We start from the raw sequence: 16,162 nt of genomic DNA on the forward strand, positions 1-16,162 counted from the left end.
TTAAGTTTTATTGGTTAATTACGTCTTGCAGTGCACCCAGGTTTGAACGTAGCGTGAAGTACCCTTATCAACATTTAGGTGTCAGTAGGGTGCTTGGACATTTTTCTTCGGCCTTTTCCATGAAAAAACCTGGCATTTCATCTTCGTATGGCTGCTACACTTCTCTGTCCACAGATTTCTAGAAAAGGGTTCGCCTTGTGTTTTTTCCCCTCATCTTTTTGTCAGCTCAGTGTTGCCTGGGTGGCCCATGACTTCCCATCACCCTGAGACTCGTCGTGCCTGGGGCATCCCTGGGCTGCTTCCTGCCGCACCTGGCGGACTGGGTTCAGACCTCCCTTTTCCCGAGGACTGTCTGTTTATTACTGTTGGCCACTTTCTCCTTTGGCTTCTTCAATATGATTTTTTCCTTGGGTTACTTCCTATTTCACTGTCTTCCTGTTCTTTGTCACTTCTGTGGCTTTTTTTTTAATCCCCCCTTCTGAGGACATCTGTGTCATTTTACCCCTCACATCACCAAGTTTGGTTGATTGATTCTCCTAAATGTCCCTGTTTTCAATCATGATTCCCAGGGTCATCCTACTAAAGGTACGCTTTCCAGGGTTACCTTGATGGCTTCCTTTTTGGTTTCTTGGTTGTCACTAGGGCCTAATTCTGTATCATCTATGCTCTGCAAGGTTTGTTTTTGAAAATGTGAATCTCATGGTCACCTCATTGTTTTAAAGACAAAACAAGACACAAAGCCTTCAAAGGCTTGTCATTGCCCTCTGGATACAGGGCTTATAAAGGCCCTTTGCTTCCTGGCTTCTGACCTCCTGCGGCTCTCGGCCACATGTCGCCTTTGTTGGAGGCAGTTCCTGATGTTCACGCTTCAGGTTCTTGTGTACTAACCCTCTGTGTGACCCTCGCAGCAGCCACCCAGATCCTCTTATTTCCCATCCAAGTACTAACCAGGCCCGACCCTGCTTAGCTTCCGAGATCAGACGAGATCAGGCGCGTTCAGGGTGGTATGGTGTCTCCTGTCTTTCTGGAAGCCCTTTTCTGCCTCTTCCTGGTGATGAGGTGCCCTTCTTTGTGTCCCTGCAGATTTCTGTGCTGCTGTTGACCCATTTACCACTCATGATGCTCACCTGTTTACTTCCGTGGGAATCGGGTTGAGACTCCGCAGGATTCGAGTGTCAGGGGTGGAGTGTGGGCTAGAAGTGTAATTACTGGGAACTTAACAGAAGGCAAAAGACCATTATTTGGTCAGTTATTTAGGGACGACCCCATGGGAAAGGGAAGCATTTGTGCAGGTGTGGTGTCAGAGTGTCAGATACCTGACAGGGTGCAGGCCCTGGGGGACCCCTGCTCGGGGCAAAAGCCGCACCAGAGGTGAGGTAGTGGACATCTTCAACATGGGTGTGATCGCTCCTGTAGGAGAAGAGCAAGGAGGGCATGTGCGGGAGAGTTTTACAAATTACGATGTATTGACAAAGGGGAGAAGCAGTGATGTACTTTATGGGACATATAAGGGAATTCTCAATGGTAATTTTGACCATATATGCTAATTTCAGAACTTACCCACCTTCATTTATAGAACCCCACTGGAATTCTGACGGAAAATGCAGCAAGACTGATTTTCTAGATAAGTTCTAGAATCTTCCACAAGACTTGAATACAGTGTTGAAGAAAACGGTCTGAGAAATGTGATAAAATGAAATATGATTTTTCCTCTAGAAAAAGAACATGGCTGCCCATCCCTGCAGTGTTGTGTGCTGCGTCCTGCCCTGGGGACTGGGCTCGGGGCACCTCCCAGCATGTGAGCCCACAGCGGCCGCCGCTGCTCAGGGACTGTTTACGCGCAGGAACGAAATGCAGTTCCTATCTTCATGTCTTTCCATTTTCAGTATCTTTTTAAAAACGTCTTAGACTAAGCTATTTAAAAGTAAAAGTAAAAATACATTGCTTGCATTTTGAAATAGTGTACTGATTTAAAACGTTAGGTCTGTGTTGCCTTTAAGGCAAACATTTAGACTTCTAAAAAATCTTTCAACTTTTGAGAAAAGCCATTTGTATTTAAAGGCAAATTTATTCTATTTATTTATTTATTTATTAAAGGCAAATTTACACTTGATCTTAGCCAAAAGGCCGAGAAGCGATTATTAAAGGCAAATTCAAAGGCAAAGTGCCTTTAAGCTCTGTGTTTCACTGGCATGTTGGGGTGTTAACTCCTAGTTAGTGAAATCACAACACCTCCTTATCCCTCAGAGAATTAAGATCTTCTCCGTTCAGTCCTGTCAAAGCGCTCTGGGCTGCAACATGCTTACGGTCACCATCAGATGCTTGAGGCTGATGGCAGGGCGGGTGTGAGAATCACATGCCACTGAGGCCTCCGGCACACTCCTCCCAGCCCGCTGTCTCCAGTGCTTGGCCCCCACTGCTCCCCGTCTGACCTCCCTGTTGCTGATTTCTGTGTACAGTGTGTGTGCTTGGTTACCGCAGTGTTAGTGTTACTACTTTGCAGGAGTGTATGTGGATTAATATGTATCAGATTTTCCAATTTAAATACGTACAATTCACTGAGTGTCAATTATGCCTCATTAAACAGCTGTTTAGATAAGTCTGTTCATAATACCCATCATCAGTAGGTCGTTATTAAGCGCTATATGTCTAGGAACTGTCAGATGGCACTCCTGACCTGATCCAGTAAGCTCCCTTGTTGGGTCCCCGCCCCCCACCCACCGTCCCTCCCCCCATGCTGCCACCACCTCACTGGCCCTCTGCTTCCATCATTTTCCATCGGCGCCACAGCACCCTCTCTCTGGAAGAGAAAACAGTCATGATGCCACTGCCATTCCTATAGGCTCTAGCTGTTGTTATCTTCCTCTTCCTTCTCCCCCTCCCTCCCCCTCCTCTTCCTACTCCTCCGTTGTCTTCTTCAAAACCCATTCTGTACACCCCATGTGGGGCTCGAACCCAGGCCCCTGAGATCAAGATGGAGCCCTCTGGGCGCATCTCTGGTTGTTACCATTAAGCCGGTCCTGTGTGCTGGGAGTTTGGCTGGCATCGGGGTCAGCACACACGGGCGAGTCCTGGGGATTCTGCTCTCCCCATGTGTGTGGAGTATGGAGTCTGCCGAGCCCCACCTGAACACCAGCTGTAGCTGTGTGTCCCAAAGGTGACAGAGGGCTTGTCACACGGATGCGCGCTGGCATAAACGAAGGTTGGCTAACTTAGGTGAATTCCCACAGACGGGTATTAGGGCCTCGGCTGGTGCTTCTGAGAGTGTGCCCTGAAGACCACAGTGGAAGAATGACTGGGGTGCTGGTTGGGGTTAGTCACGGGCACAGTCTGCGAGGGGTGTGCCTGAGTATCTGGGTCTGAACTAGCTCCATCTACCACCGCAGGGCTCCCTGGGATGCTAAGGGCCCAGCTGGAAACAACCGTGCAAGGGAGAGGGGTCCGAATGTGATCTGCACAGTTTGCTGCCCCACTGGGGCCCTCTGGTGCAGAAATGGGAATGTTCCAGCCATCAAGTAGTGTTTTGCTTCTAGACCCAGGTATATTTGCTGAACGGTTTGCACTTTATATCATGTATATTCAGGTTCTGTAATTTATCTGTCGAGTGAAAATTATATGCCTAAAAGTTTTGATCAAAAAATTTTTTTTTTCCACAGAACTCAACAAAAATCCAGTGGAAGGCTTTTCAGCAGGTTTAATAGATGACAATGATCTTTACCGGTGGGAAGTCCTTATCATTGGTCCCCCTGACACACTTTAGTAAGTACCATGGAACAGACACTAAAGTAGCTCTCTTAATTAATTCAGATGGAAACTGCTTTGGTAAACTGAAGTGAAATTATTTTTTAAAGCAGGCAAAATGGCTGTGTTTAGGTGAAATCGTTTGTGCTAAATGATCATATCTAGGGTTTTTGTGTTCTTTTTTTTTTTTTCTGTTCTGAAATTCTAGTGTCTAAAACCTGTTGCTTTCTTAAATATATGACAGTTTCAAAAATTCAGATATTCTTAATACCTAGAATACATTTATTACAGAAAAGCTATTTTTAAGGTGAACGTATGTATAAATAATGTACTTTTTGCTTGTTTCTTGGGTATTGGGTTAATTTTGGCAGGATGGGGTTAGAAGGAAAGTCTTTATTAAAATGTTTCTCCCCTGCAAAGGGAACATTGTCATTTCAAAGAGCCGTCTTTACCACTGCCAGCTCGTTGTCAGTCTAATTAAAGCACAGTGTTACACCTGGGAGACTCATATGGAACACGGTTTCACACGGCATGTCTGCAGGCCGAGACTCTCAAGGTCATCACTTGGAGCACTGCTTGAATTGGGTCCGCACTGATGAGAACTGATGTTTACTTTCTCCCAGTTCGTAACTGTGATGGTCACGGCTAATCTCTTTGAATTAGCCCTCATTACCTATGCAAAGTCAGCCAACAGAGTGCAGTGGAGTCCAAGAGCTGGAGAGAGCGGCGCGATGTCTTCAGTGTCCTGTCCCATGGTTTAGATTCAAAAGCCACAGCCTTACTTCCTGCTCTGGAGTTTTGCAGACTGACTGAAAGTTAGGAATAGTGTTCTAGAAGATGGGTTGTGCCCAATTGTGTTAGTGACTAGTATAAGCTCCATATTGTTTCTGGAAGCGGCGGCATGGCACAGAATGCAGTGACCTTCTCACTCACCACTGGGCCCCACAATGGAGGGGCCGATGTGTAGCGGAGTTTCTCGGGGACTGCACTTGCTCACTCAGCTCTGGTCCTCTGTGGCGCTAAGCAGGCAACGATTCGGTTACAGTAGTTTCTTTTTCTTTCTTTCTTTTTTTAAAGATTTTATTTATTTATTTGACAGAGAGTGATTTACAAGTAGGCAGAGAGGCAGGCAGAGAGAGAGGAAGGGAAGCAGGCCCCCTGCTGAGCAGAGAGCCCGATGTGAGACTCCATCCCAGGACCCTGGGACCATGACCTGAGCCGAAGGCAGCGGCTTAAGCCACTGAGCCACCCAGGCACCCCACGGTAGTTTCATCTTAGATGTTCAGAGATGGGGAAGCCCTGCCCACCATAGTCATACCTACCTGATGGAAAAGAAAATTCTGGCTACTTGGTACCAGGGCAGGCTGCCACAGGACAAACAGGGCGAGCTATGGTGTGGACTTTGGGTTTTCTGTCATCTGGAAGGTGACTCATGTTTTGTCATGATTGTTTCCAATCAGATTTTTTTTTTTTTTTTTAAGAAGTCAGTCACACTTATTTCCCTGGTTTCTTTCTTTTTTTTTTAAGATTTTATTTATTTATTTGATAGACAGATCACAAGTAGGCAGAGAGGCAGGCAGAGAGAGGAGGAAGCAAGCTCCCTGCTGAGCAGAGAGCCGGATGTGGGGCTCGATCCCAGAACCCTGGGATCATGACCCGAACCGAAGGCAGAGGCTTTAACCCACTGAGCCACCCAGGCACCCCCAGAATTTTTTTCTGATGTATTTCTCAGTGCAATGTTTGTATTGCTGATTGTTGAAAACTAAAATAACTCAGTTTGGTCATTCCATGGTGTTTGTTTGGGTAGATAACAGTAGCCATTGAAAACCGTCTTTGAGGTATCCCCCACAACCTTAATGTAATTATTTTAAAGCAAATTTTTCACTAAATTTTGCACGTAAAACTGTACAAATAACCTGGTTTATAAGCCTGATGAAGTTCAGGTGTTCAAGCTAATCACACTGCGTGAAGGTTTATTTAGAAGACACAGTGACAGTCCAGTGACAGAATCTTGTTACCTACCCCTGCTGTCGACAGGGGATAACGGGAGGAATTCTTCTGAACTGGTGACTGTCTGGAGGGTTAGTTGGGCTTCCAGGCCACGCTCCATCTCTAAGGGCCTCCCAGAATTCTCACACTTTCTTGTGCCGTGGTGGCACATCTCCCCTGTATTTGATGTGTACCTTCACCGTCACCAAAAAGAACCACATTTCAGCACTCCCTGTACTGACGGATAGTCCATTCTTTCTGCCAACTAAAAACTATTTCTGGCCTTCAGTTTATCTTTACAAAGTGCCAGCTGCCGGTGTGAGATGTGCATGGCAGAAGCCTTTGTGGCGGGCCCTCTGGAGTGTGGGCTTCCCAAGGAGATGGCTGGCAGCCACTTGCACAGTCCTTCCGATGGGACTGTTGGGCGGGAGCTGAACTCCATGCCACATGCACGGTGAATGCCCTGTGAGTAATGAGGCCTTATGGCAGTTGACAGACATTGTAACCGTCGTCCGGAATAACCTGGACATGATTCCTTCTTGTTAATATCTCTGAAATCCAAGTGTGATGGAAGTTATGGGATTGGTTTTTTTTTTTTTTTTTTAAGATTTTATTTATTGACAGAGATCACAAGTAGGCAGAGAGGCAGATAGAGGGAGAGGAGGAAGCAGGCTCCCTGCTGAGCAGAGAGCCAGATGCGGAGCTGGATCCCAGGACCCTGGGATCATGACCCAGAGCTGAAGGCAGAGGCTTTAACCCACTGAGCCACCCAGGCGCCCTGAGATTGTTTTTTTAAAGCTCTCAAAACAAGAGGTTTAAGATTTATTATTTAATATTTACTGAGTCTAGGCCATCCCTTGGGCAATTTTCTACTTAGAATGATTGAAAAATAGAGCATCACACCAGCACTTACACTGCTCATTCATCTCGCTCAGTCGTTTTCTAGAGGTCTTACGTTGGACGCTGGGAGCGTGACCTGATACCAGCTCAGTGTTGTCCCTGACTGCAGAGAGCAGACACGTCACCACACGGTCACTTGACTGCTGATGGCCGTGGTAGAGAGGGGCACTCACTGGGGGTGTGGCAGGTTTGGGATGGATCAGCCTTGTGCCAGAGGAGGATCCATCTGAAGTGGGAACTAAAGAGTTAGGAGGCTTTTGGCTGCAAGCAACACTTCTTCCTAGTGTGGTGTGTGTTGTGTGCAGCAGGAGCTCTGCGGCTGACTGGCTCTTGCCTCCTGTGTGGCAGTCTTGCTCACTGCCACCCAGTAACTGGTGAGATGAATGAAGTGGCTGCAGTTGGGAGAGACCAGTTCTGCAGTGGAAAGGATTTGGAACTAGTAGCAGCGAGGTCAGAGTGAACCGGAGAGGTGTTCTGGCAGAGGTGGGGAGACGTGGGGGCAGTGACTGAGCTGCAGCGTTTCCCAGGGGAGCTCTGGGTCGTGGTGTGGCCAAGAAGTGAGGCGAGCACACAGGATGTCAGGAAATGAGGCTGGGCAGGGAGTGGAGGGGGCTACTCAAAGTTCATAAACACTGCTGAAGAGTTTGGGTTAGTCTTTGGTCCTGAGGACAGAGCACAACTGTTGAGAACAGGAGTCACCAGTTAGGGTTCTAGCATACAACCCAGGTACCCTAATTTTGGGATCATGGATTTCATTTTCCTTCACCTTACTTGCATTTTATTTCTGCAACAAAAATCTGCTCTTAACACTGTTATCCTCAAAGTTTGTCTCTAGTGAAAAAGATGGGCTGGGAGCTGGGGGGTGCCTGTGGGGAGAGAAGGAGAGTGTGTGCAGAGAGGGGGTCTCCGAGGGGGGTGGATAGAGAGGAAAGTGTGTTTGGAAGTAAGCTCCCTGAAAGTGCCAGGAATCCAGTATTTTATGGTGTGTGTTGGTTTAGCAGGAAGGAAGTTACTGGTGTTCTGGTACTCTAGCAGCGTGGAGAGAGCGAGGCCGTGTTGCAGTTGGTGGAGGGGTCTTCTGGGCACGGGCACGCAGACCCCAGGTGTAAATCAGTTAAAGCGAGTGTGGGCTTAGATGGAACCCAGACCCAGCTAATGAAGTCACCACTTAGTAGTTAGGCCATTTCTGTAGTGGTAGCAAGAATTACTCATGTGCAAACCTTCTTGGAAAGCAGTTGTGTCCTTTCTGGGGTGTCGTTAGCCTTCATGTAGTCACTAGAGGGCACTGTGCCCTTTTCTGTTCAGGTGATCAAGAACCCAGGTATTCCAGCATTCCTGGGACACGGAGCCTGGCCATGAGCGTGAGTGCAGCCGGTCCGTTTGTCACTACATGGCATTGAGGTTCGTGACTGCTCTGCCCCATCATCCGTGGAGAACGGACTCCTTGGGTTGTCTGCCTGTGGAAGCCGAAACTGGTGTGCATGTCCGCTGCGTCCAGCCTGCGATGACCGGGCAGTGTCCACGGACCAGACATTTCAGGCAAGAGCAGCAGCACGTTTTCCAAGGAAGTTCAGGACACTCGGAAACCACCATGTCATTATAAATTTCATAAAATCTTCATGAATGGTGAACGCGCACCATCTTCTATTGCTTTTTCTTCTCTCATCTCAACGGTCAGTCTGTTCGGGAAGTGTGGTTTCCTTTGTCCCTCACTGCTGGCCAGGGTGTGGGAAACTGAAGAATATGAAGATTGTGTGCATTTCGTTGTATTGCCTTTCCTTGAGTACATGCAGAAGATGTAGAGTCGCTTCCCCAGACTGTGGGAATGATATTACAGTCAAGAGTCCCTTTACAGTTGTCCTTCCGACGTGGGCACACAGGCCCCGCACGCTGTCTGGTGAGCACTGCTGCACACACAGGCTGCGGCGTCAACACCCCGGCCCTTCCTGTTTGGGCTTCAGAACGCGGGCTGGGGGCTCCGCGCAGTTCCCCAACCCCACCACCTGCCTTAGCTGCGGGACTTTGAACGATGGCTTCAGCTGGGTCTTAGCAGCTTTGGGTTTAGGGCAGAAACCTGTGCCAGGAAGGGTTAGGGATGTTTGGTGTCCTGCATGTAGTAGCAGAACGACTATGGTAGTCACGAGTGTGGTAGTACATGGAGAAACGCACCAGGTGAAGCGGACAAGAAACAGGGATCACCAGGAACATTTCCATGAGAACAGTATCGAGCAGAAGTTCAGATGGCAGCGTACGGCGTGGCATTGAAGTCGAGTAAATGCGACGGAAGGGTGGGCTCTGGCAGAATGGAATGACAGGATCTGGTCCAGGTTAGATTTTCGCAGTTCAACATAAAAATAGCGAGGCTCGTGGAAGAAAGCTGAACCAGGCTTAGCTTTCTCAGTCTCTTCAAATGTGACCCTTTTTTGGTTTTACTGCTCTTTACCCTCCTGCCGGTAGGTGTACGATTCGTACGTGTGATGAGACTGTGTGTGTAATGGGCGTATTTTCAGTTCCCAGATGCTTTGTCATAGGTTGTCAATTTGACTCATCGCAGTGCTGTCTTTGAGTGTTTGAAATGTAGTGACTGTACCATGTGTTAACGTTCGGGTGACGGTGTCCCCGTCCTCGGGGTTCGTGTCCCTCTTCGCTGATTTGGCTCTTCACAGGCAGTTTGCTCCTGCAGGCCAGGACCCCGGAGCTCGGTTTCAGGGGAACAGGCAGGATGGCCCAACTGAGAGAGAAGGAGCCCAACCATAGGAGAAAAACTGGAAGGAATAACGTGCTTGGTCCAGAGTGGGGAGGGTACTGCGGACAGAGGGAAAACCATGTGCTTTTACACCTTTCGAGATGCATCGGTTAAGAAATTTGATGCTTTAAAGATTGAAGATAATTTAAGAGACGGAGACGGTTTATCAGGACAGGGATTCCAGTCGGCTGCTACAAAGTGGGTCTTTTCAACCAAGACGGAGGGGACCGAGGAAGGCGATTTCCTGCGTGGAGTAGCCTTCCCAGTGGATGGAGTGTGAGGGCCTATAGGAGGCTCTCTTGAGGTCCTTTCGCACAGATTCTTAGCTGTTTTCTATGTTTGTGGCTTTTTTTCGCCACAGCCCACAATCATAAACATTCCACATCGTGACTCGATGGAGATCATGGGTGTATGTTGTAGTGAGTAGAAACATGCGTGCAGATGAAGTAAGCCAGACTGTGATAGCGCCATGTTTTCTGCTGGATTTTTTTTTTTCTTTTTTAATTTCAAATTTGACAAAGATCACAAGTAGGCAGAGAGGCAGACAGAGAGGGGAAACAGGCTCCCCGCTGAGCAGAGAGCCTGATGCGGCGCTCGATCCCAGGACCTGAGATCATGACCTGAGCTGAAGGCAGAGTCTTTAACCCACTGAGCCCCCTAGGCGCCCCTCTTTGGGATTTTTATTTGTTAAAAAGACTGGTTAGTGATTCACCCCCAGTTTGAAAATGGAGTCCACACAGTTAACGTTCCCCGGGCCCATCAGGCATTAATCCGCGTAGTCAGGGTAGCAGGGGTGATGGGTGGTGTGGTATGTGCCTCTCAGAGCCTCTCCAGTAAATCACTGTGTAAGTTACGAAATGGAGGCCATATAGCAGGCATAAAGTTTGTCCATTTTCTTCCATTTTACCCCTGGATATCTGTACCACATTTATTCTCTCCTTTTTCCAGTGCAAAAGGAAAAGATGTTCTTTTTCTTGGTGAGGCCCCTTGCTCCTCTTACTTTCTTTCCTCTTCTGATGGCTCAGTTCTGCTTTTTCTAGTGTCTCTAGTCTTTCTGCCAGCACCTTCCCATCTCCTTGTAAACAGATAGGATTTTCCCCTCCTTTTTAAAGTCTTCCCCTTGTGCTCTTTCCCCATCTAGTTAGTTACCCTGTTCCTTAAACTGTCAGACTTTTCAGATTGTCTTGCTCGTGATGCTTGTCCTTGACACCCCATTCTCTCGTTGACCCTCTGTGGCCTCCTGTTGCTTTTATCACGATTGTGTTACCACGATAACCCTGTGTGCTGGGAGCCCATTGGCCTTCCCTAGGTATCGAGAGGTATTTGGTATTAATGATCTGCCTCTCTGTTTTTAAATCCCCCTCCCCCCAAATCCTTTATGCTCAGAAAAAGGCAATAAAAATTAATACTTACTTGTGCTTAGAATTCTGTGTTGAAATGTACAAAGCAGAAAGGAAAAGATGTCCATAATCCCGCGCCCCAGAAAAAAACCACTGCTGTGTACTGGGGTTGTGTCTGCAGGTGGTTTTCTCTCTGTGTTGTGTAGGCGCACTCCCCCATTTTCCCTTTGTAAGGACAAATGGGCTTATCCTATAGACACGTGGCTGTTTAAACATTTAGTACTAGATCACCCAGACCATTCCAGGGGCTGTCAGTGGTATTTTGCTTGATACTTTCTTCTGTTACCAAAATGGTAAGTGCTCGAAACCAAGCATCTCTAATGTCTTCTCTGTTTTATTATTTTACATAAAAGAGTTCCTCACACAGGCAGGTAATCGGTGTTCTTTGTTCAGTGAATGAAAGCCATTTGAGGAGCCAGAATTGTCCTTCTCAGTGGATCTGAAACAAACACACTCACATGGCCCTGCTCTGAAGGAGTGCACACGGAACAGTATGAGAACAGGGTGTGCAAATAGGTGTTGGAGTAAAGAAATGGAGGGGGTCAGTGTGGCAGGGGCACCGCAGAGAGTTCGGACTAGGTAATCCAGTGATATCTCAAGAGGTAACGTTGAAGCTGAGTCTCTCTCTGTAAGATCTTACTCCTATGAGCCAGTGAGCGAGCAGAGCAGGGGAGGAGCAGTGGGAGAGGGAGAAGCAGACTCCCTGCTGAGCAGGGAGCCTGATGTGGGGCGCGATCCCAGAACCCTGGAATCATGATTTGAGCCAAAGGCCGATGCTTAACCAACTCTGTGGAGCCACTGAGGGGCCCCAAAGCTGAATTGTAAATGAGGACAAGGGGAGAAGGGTATTTCAGGCTTAGGAAATGGTTAGTACTGACATAACGCAGGAACTCAGTCATATGCCCCATGAGGCTGACTTGATCTCATTGGTGTTTGTTGTTGACACAGTATGACTGGTACTGCTTTGACAGTTCTTCAAGTACAGTTCCTAAGTGGCACTGACCTAAGACTGCACGAATATAGCAGTTACTGGCCATATGTGCTATTAAATTACATAAAATTAAAAATTCAACGGCATCTGGGTAGTGCATTTGGTTGAGTGACTGGCTCTTGGTTTTGGCTCAGGTCATGATCTCAGGGTCATGAGTTCAAGCCCCACATTACTGTGCTCAGTAGGGAGTCTGCTTGAGATTCTTTCTCTCCCCCTTCCCCTTCCCTGCATAAGCACTTTCTCTCTCGGTCTCAAATAAATAAATACATCTTTTTTAAAAATTAAAAGTTGAGTTCCTCAGTTGCACCAGCCCTGTTTCAAGGACCTTGTGGCTACCACCTTGGACAGTATGACTCGGGACGTCTTCAGTACGCAGAAAGCTGCATTGGACGGCACTGCTTTGGAAAGTCACTGGAATACAAACTTTTTGAGAGACCTTATACCTCATTCACTGCTAGTGTCTGACGTGTAGAGGCTGAATAAATATTTATTAAATGATGAGATGAATAAATGAATGGATGAGTGGAAGGTCAGCACCTCTTTCCACACAGGGAACAAACAAAATGTGTTTACGTTCTGAGTGAAAAAGAGCTTATTGTGCTTGAAGAGCAGAGAAGACGGCCTGGAATGGGGGGAATGGTGGTGGTTGGAGGTCAGCAGGGAGAGCTGACGGGCAACTTAAGCCTCTGGACTTTGATGTAAGTGCCATGGGACTTGATAAAGGTTGTTAGCACAGCAGTCATGTGACCTGATACAGCCGCCTGTTTCCAGGCAACTGTTTCTTTCATTTTCCTGGCTGGGTGGGAGTCCGGTGAGATAGCAGGTGTGAGTGTGTGAGTCGGTGATCTGCTTGAGATCCAGATTATTAATTCCGTTCATTTCTAGTGTCAGCGCTTGCACATGGCTTCATGTTTGTCTGATAATTGTCCTTTGTTATGCGGGAACTTACAGGAAAGAACTTGTTTTTTTTTTCTTCCAGTGAAGGTGGTGTTTTTAAGGCTCATCTCACTTTCCCAAAAGATTATCCCCTCCGGCCTCCTAAAATGAAATTCATTACAGAGATCTGGCACCCAAATGGTAAGTTTATCAAGTTTTACTTTTACGTTTGCTAATGTGGTGGCCTGTCACTGAGGTTTCCAAGGTCAGTAAGAAAGATGTAGTTCTCGGTGATGTTCACTGTGTTCATTATGCACATGGCCTTGTATTAGTTTGTTTAGAACAACAGGAGGAATAGAGATCATATAAAAATATTTACTACTTCGTCTTCAACTCTTTTTGAGAATCCTGATGTCCCAAACTAGAGACAAGTTGCTGGGTGATACTTGACGTGAGTACAGCTCTTGTAACTGAGATAATTTCTAAGGTATTAGGTGACTCATTGGTACTACAGAGAGCATAGGAGTAACCACACCTGGTTTTAAAATTTATATTTCTCATCTTGGGGCGCCTGGGTGGCTCAGTGGGTTAAGCCGCTGCCTTCGGCTCAGGTCATGATCTCGGAGTCCTGGGATCGAGTCCCGCATTGGGCTCTCTGCTCAGCGGGGAGCCTGCTTCCCTCTCTCTCTCTGCCTGCCTCTCTGTCTACTTGTGATCTCTCTCTGTCAAGTAAATAAATAAAATCTTTAAAAAAAAAAAATTTATATTTCTCATCTTCATTCTTAGACCATGGGCAGCTCCTAACTTTTTCCCTAGACCAGCTGCTAAGCAGGGAACGTCCTGCCCACCTCGTCAGTGACCGGCAGGGTCAGATGAGATGTGCACTGCGTGTTGGAAGCTCTGGAAAGCGCCCAGTCCTGCTGTGCCTGAGATGTGGTGACGCTGAATATTTTTATCCAAAGATGTGTCCCCATTTAAAACCCACTTTACGAGCCAGAGGTTAGGCTGGATCCATGTGTTGATGCGCAGTCTCTCTGGACTTTGGCCTTGTTTTGTGTGCTGGAGCCCACGCATTTCCTCGCTGAGTGTGTTGGCAGTCAGTGTTTCCTGAGGAGAGCTGTGGCCTCTGACTTGGTGCCCTGCTGTGGTCTGCATGTCACGGCGGTGCTGCATCGCGGGGAGAGGGGCTCCTGTCTGCGTCCGAGGAGGGCGGGTGTGAAGGCTCTGCCACGGGGACTGGGTCATAGCGGGGCCCAGTGGCCTGTGAGATGCGCGGGTCTGGGGAGATGGACTGGTGAGGGGACAGCCACCGGGAACGGGGCCCCCGCGGTGCGCGTGCCCCCTGGTGGGTGTCCCGGGGAGGGACATGGCTTGCTCCTTCTGTGGCAGCACTGAGGGAGGCAGGCGTCTCCCGCAGGCGGCTGGTGCGGACCGTGTCCGTGGGGCGCGGATGCCCGAGCGGCCCCGTCTGCCCCAGGCTGCGGAGCCGCTGTCTGCTGAGGCTTTGGCCGTCTGTCCAGCCGTCGCTGGGTCCCCTGGTGCGTCATGGGCCGTGGGCCATGGGCCGAGGCTGCTGGAGGAGTGGACGGGAGCCTGGGCGGCATGCGGTGGCCACTGGCCATGGGGGAGGCAGCTGAGGGGCGGCATGAGGACGGCGGCAGACGCGAGGTGTGTGTGGTCGGGTCGAGGGGACGTTCACACTTCAGGCCCGAGGGGAGCAGAGGCAAGCGGCCAGTGGAACAGGCGACTGCAGAGAGGGCGGGCAGGGGCGCTGCCCGCAGGGATGCCGGGTCGGGAGCCGCCGCCCTTGTGAGGGTGGCCGGGCCCGGGCGTGGGAGGAACGGACGTGCCGGGCCACCAAGGGGATACTGCTGTCGCGTGGCCGTCGGTCGCGGGTGGCGCTCCAGAGCGCGTGTGGAGGGCGCGGCTTGCGGCAGTCGGTCGTGACTGTCTCATGCGGGAACCCGCCGCCAGGGAAGGCCGGGCTGGGCGGTGACAGGCCTGCGGTGCGTTTCCGCACGCTGTGGCCAGTGACCAGCGGCCGTGGATGCCCGAACGCAGAGGCGTGGCGTCGCTCTCCCGCGCTGCAGGTGTGGGGTGGCAGGGAGGGCGGAGCGAGCCGCCGCGGCTCTGCAGAACCAAGCGTGACATACCAGGTCATGCGGCCTGGGTAGCGCCGCAGACACGCTCCCGGAAGCAGGCGAGGGGTGCCAGCGGGGATGCGCGCGGGCGCGGCTCCTGTGCTCCCGGCGGGAGGCGCAGCCACAGCGGCTGAGCCAAGCCACAGCGTTGGACAAGCGCCCGCAGAGCACCTGCCTGGAGCGGTCCCAGCAGCTGCGTTCCCGACGGCCCACGGTGCGAACAGTGGGGCGCGGCGCCGCACGCACGAGGGGAACCCGCTCCCCTCAGCCGCACGTTCGCAAGGGCGACGCCGTCACTCGCGGAGCCGGTCCCAGGAGCCCAGCGGGGCGCGATGCACGGGCAGACCTGGAGCGAGGAGGTCGGGTCATGCCGCCTCTGCTCGAGGAAGGGCGCAGAGTCCGGGGAGAGAGCGCTGACGCGAATGCGCCTTCTCTCCGGCTGATGCGCCGTCGGGGCGGATCGCGGCGACAGTTCACTGCTCTGTGAGCCTGTGAGACGCCACTGTCGTGCGCCTCTGTCCTGGCGGTGTGGCCGGGAACGGGGTTCTGAGGTGCAACTAGACGTGTGTGGCTTACGTGCGCTCCGTTTTCTTTTCTTTTCCTTTTTTTTTTTTTTTAAGATTTTATTTATTTATTTGACAGGCAGAGATCACAAGTAGGCAGAGAGGCAGGTAGAGAGAGAGGAGGAAGCAGGCTCCCCGCTGAGTAGAGAGCCCGATGCGGGGCTCGGTCCCAGGACCGATGGTGGGATTATGACCTGAGCTGAAGGCGGACGCTTCACCCACGGAGCCACTGGCACCGCAGGAGTTTTCTCGAGGCGTCCTGGCCATGTCTGCTTCATTGGGTGAACATGAGGGTAGGGCCTTGACAGTGACCCGCATCAGGGTGATGGGGGCATGTCTGAGGTCACCGTGCGCCGCACCCTCACGGCACTGCATGGTCCCCATCAGGACAGCCCAGCAGAGGGGCCGGGAGCACTGTGACAGGAGGAACGAGTTCTCTCCCACGAGAAAGCCGGCGAGTGCTGCGGAGTGGGAGCGTTCTGGAGGCCGGACTGAGGACTGTGGGCGGGTGAGGTCGGCAGCAGCCCGCCAAGAAGTGGTAGCGGAGGCCGAGGGCGCCGTCCTTACTCGGGTCGGTCCTTGTGACTCAGGAAGGGAGACGCAGTGAGCACCACGGAGAGGGTTGTGCAGACCGTTTCCTGAGCAGTGGTGGTGCCCTGGTAGGGGGGAAGCCAGTTTCTAGCCTGGCGACGGGAGAGAGGTTGAGAGGGAGAGAAGACACTGTACTGTGGGTGTCCGGAGGGGCTGGCGTCAGCTGGTTTCTGTCATTTCCCATGCACAGCTTCGGGGGTCCCTGGGAGCTTTACGAGGTTTGC

At 50.4% G+C, this 16,162-nt stretch overlaps 1 protein-coding gene across 1 annotated transcript in view; it reads left to right on the forward strand.

Annotated features, from left to right (window-relative positions):
* UBE2G1 (ubiquitin conjugating enzyme E2 G1) overlaps positions 1 to 16,162 on the forward strand; it is a gene marked incomplete at its 5' end in the record, with an annotated part of 97,342 nt that overhangs the window by 60,343 nt on the left and 20,837 nt on the right. The window contains 2 exon segments of the mRNA XM_059149971.1: positions 3,657 to 3,759; positions 12,747 to 12,844. Of these exon segments, the coding sequence (XP_059005954.1) occupies positions 3,657 to 3,759; positions 12,747 to 12,844 (201 nt within the window).

Source organism: Mustela lutreola, chromosome 15, assembly GCF_030435805.1.
Source record: "Mustela lutreola isolate mMusLut2 chromosome 15, mMusLut2.pri, whole genome shotgun sequence".
Taxonomy (NCBI): Eukaryota; Metazoa; Chordata; class Mammalia; order Carnivora; family Mustelidae; genus Mustela; species Mustela lutreola.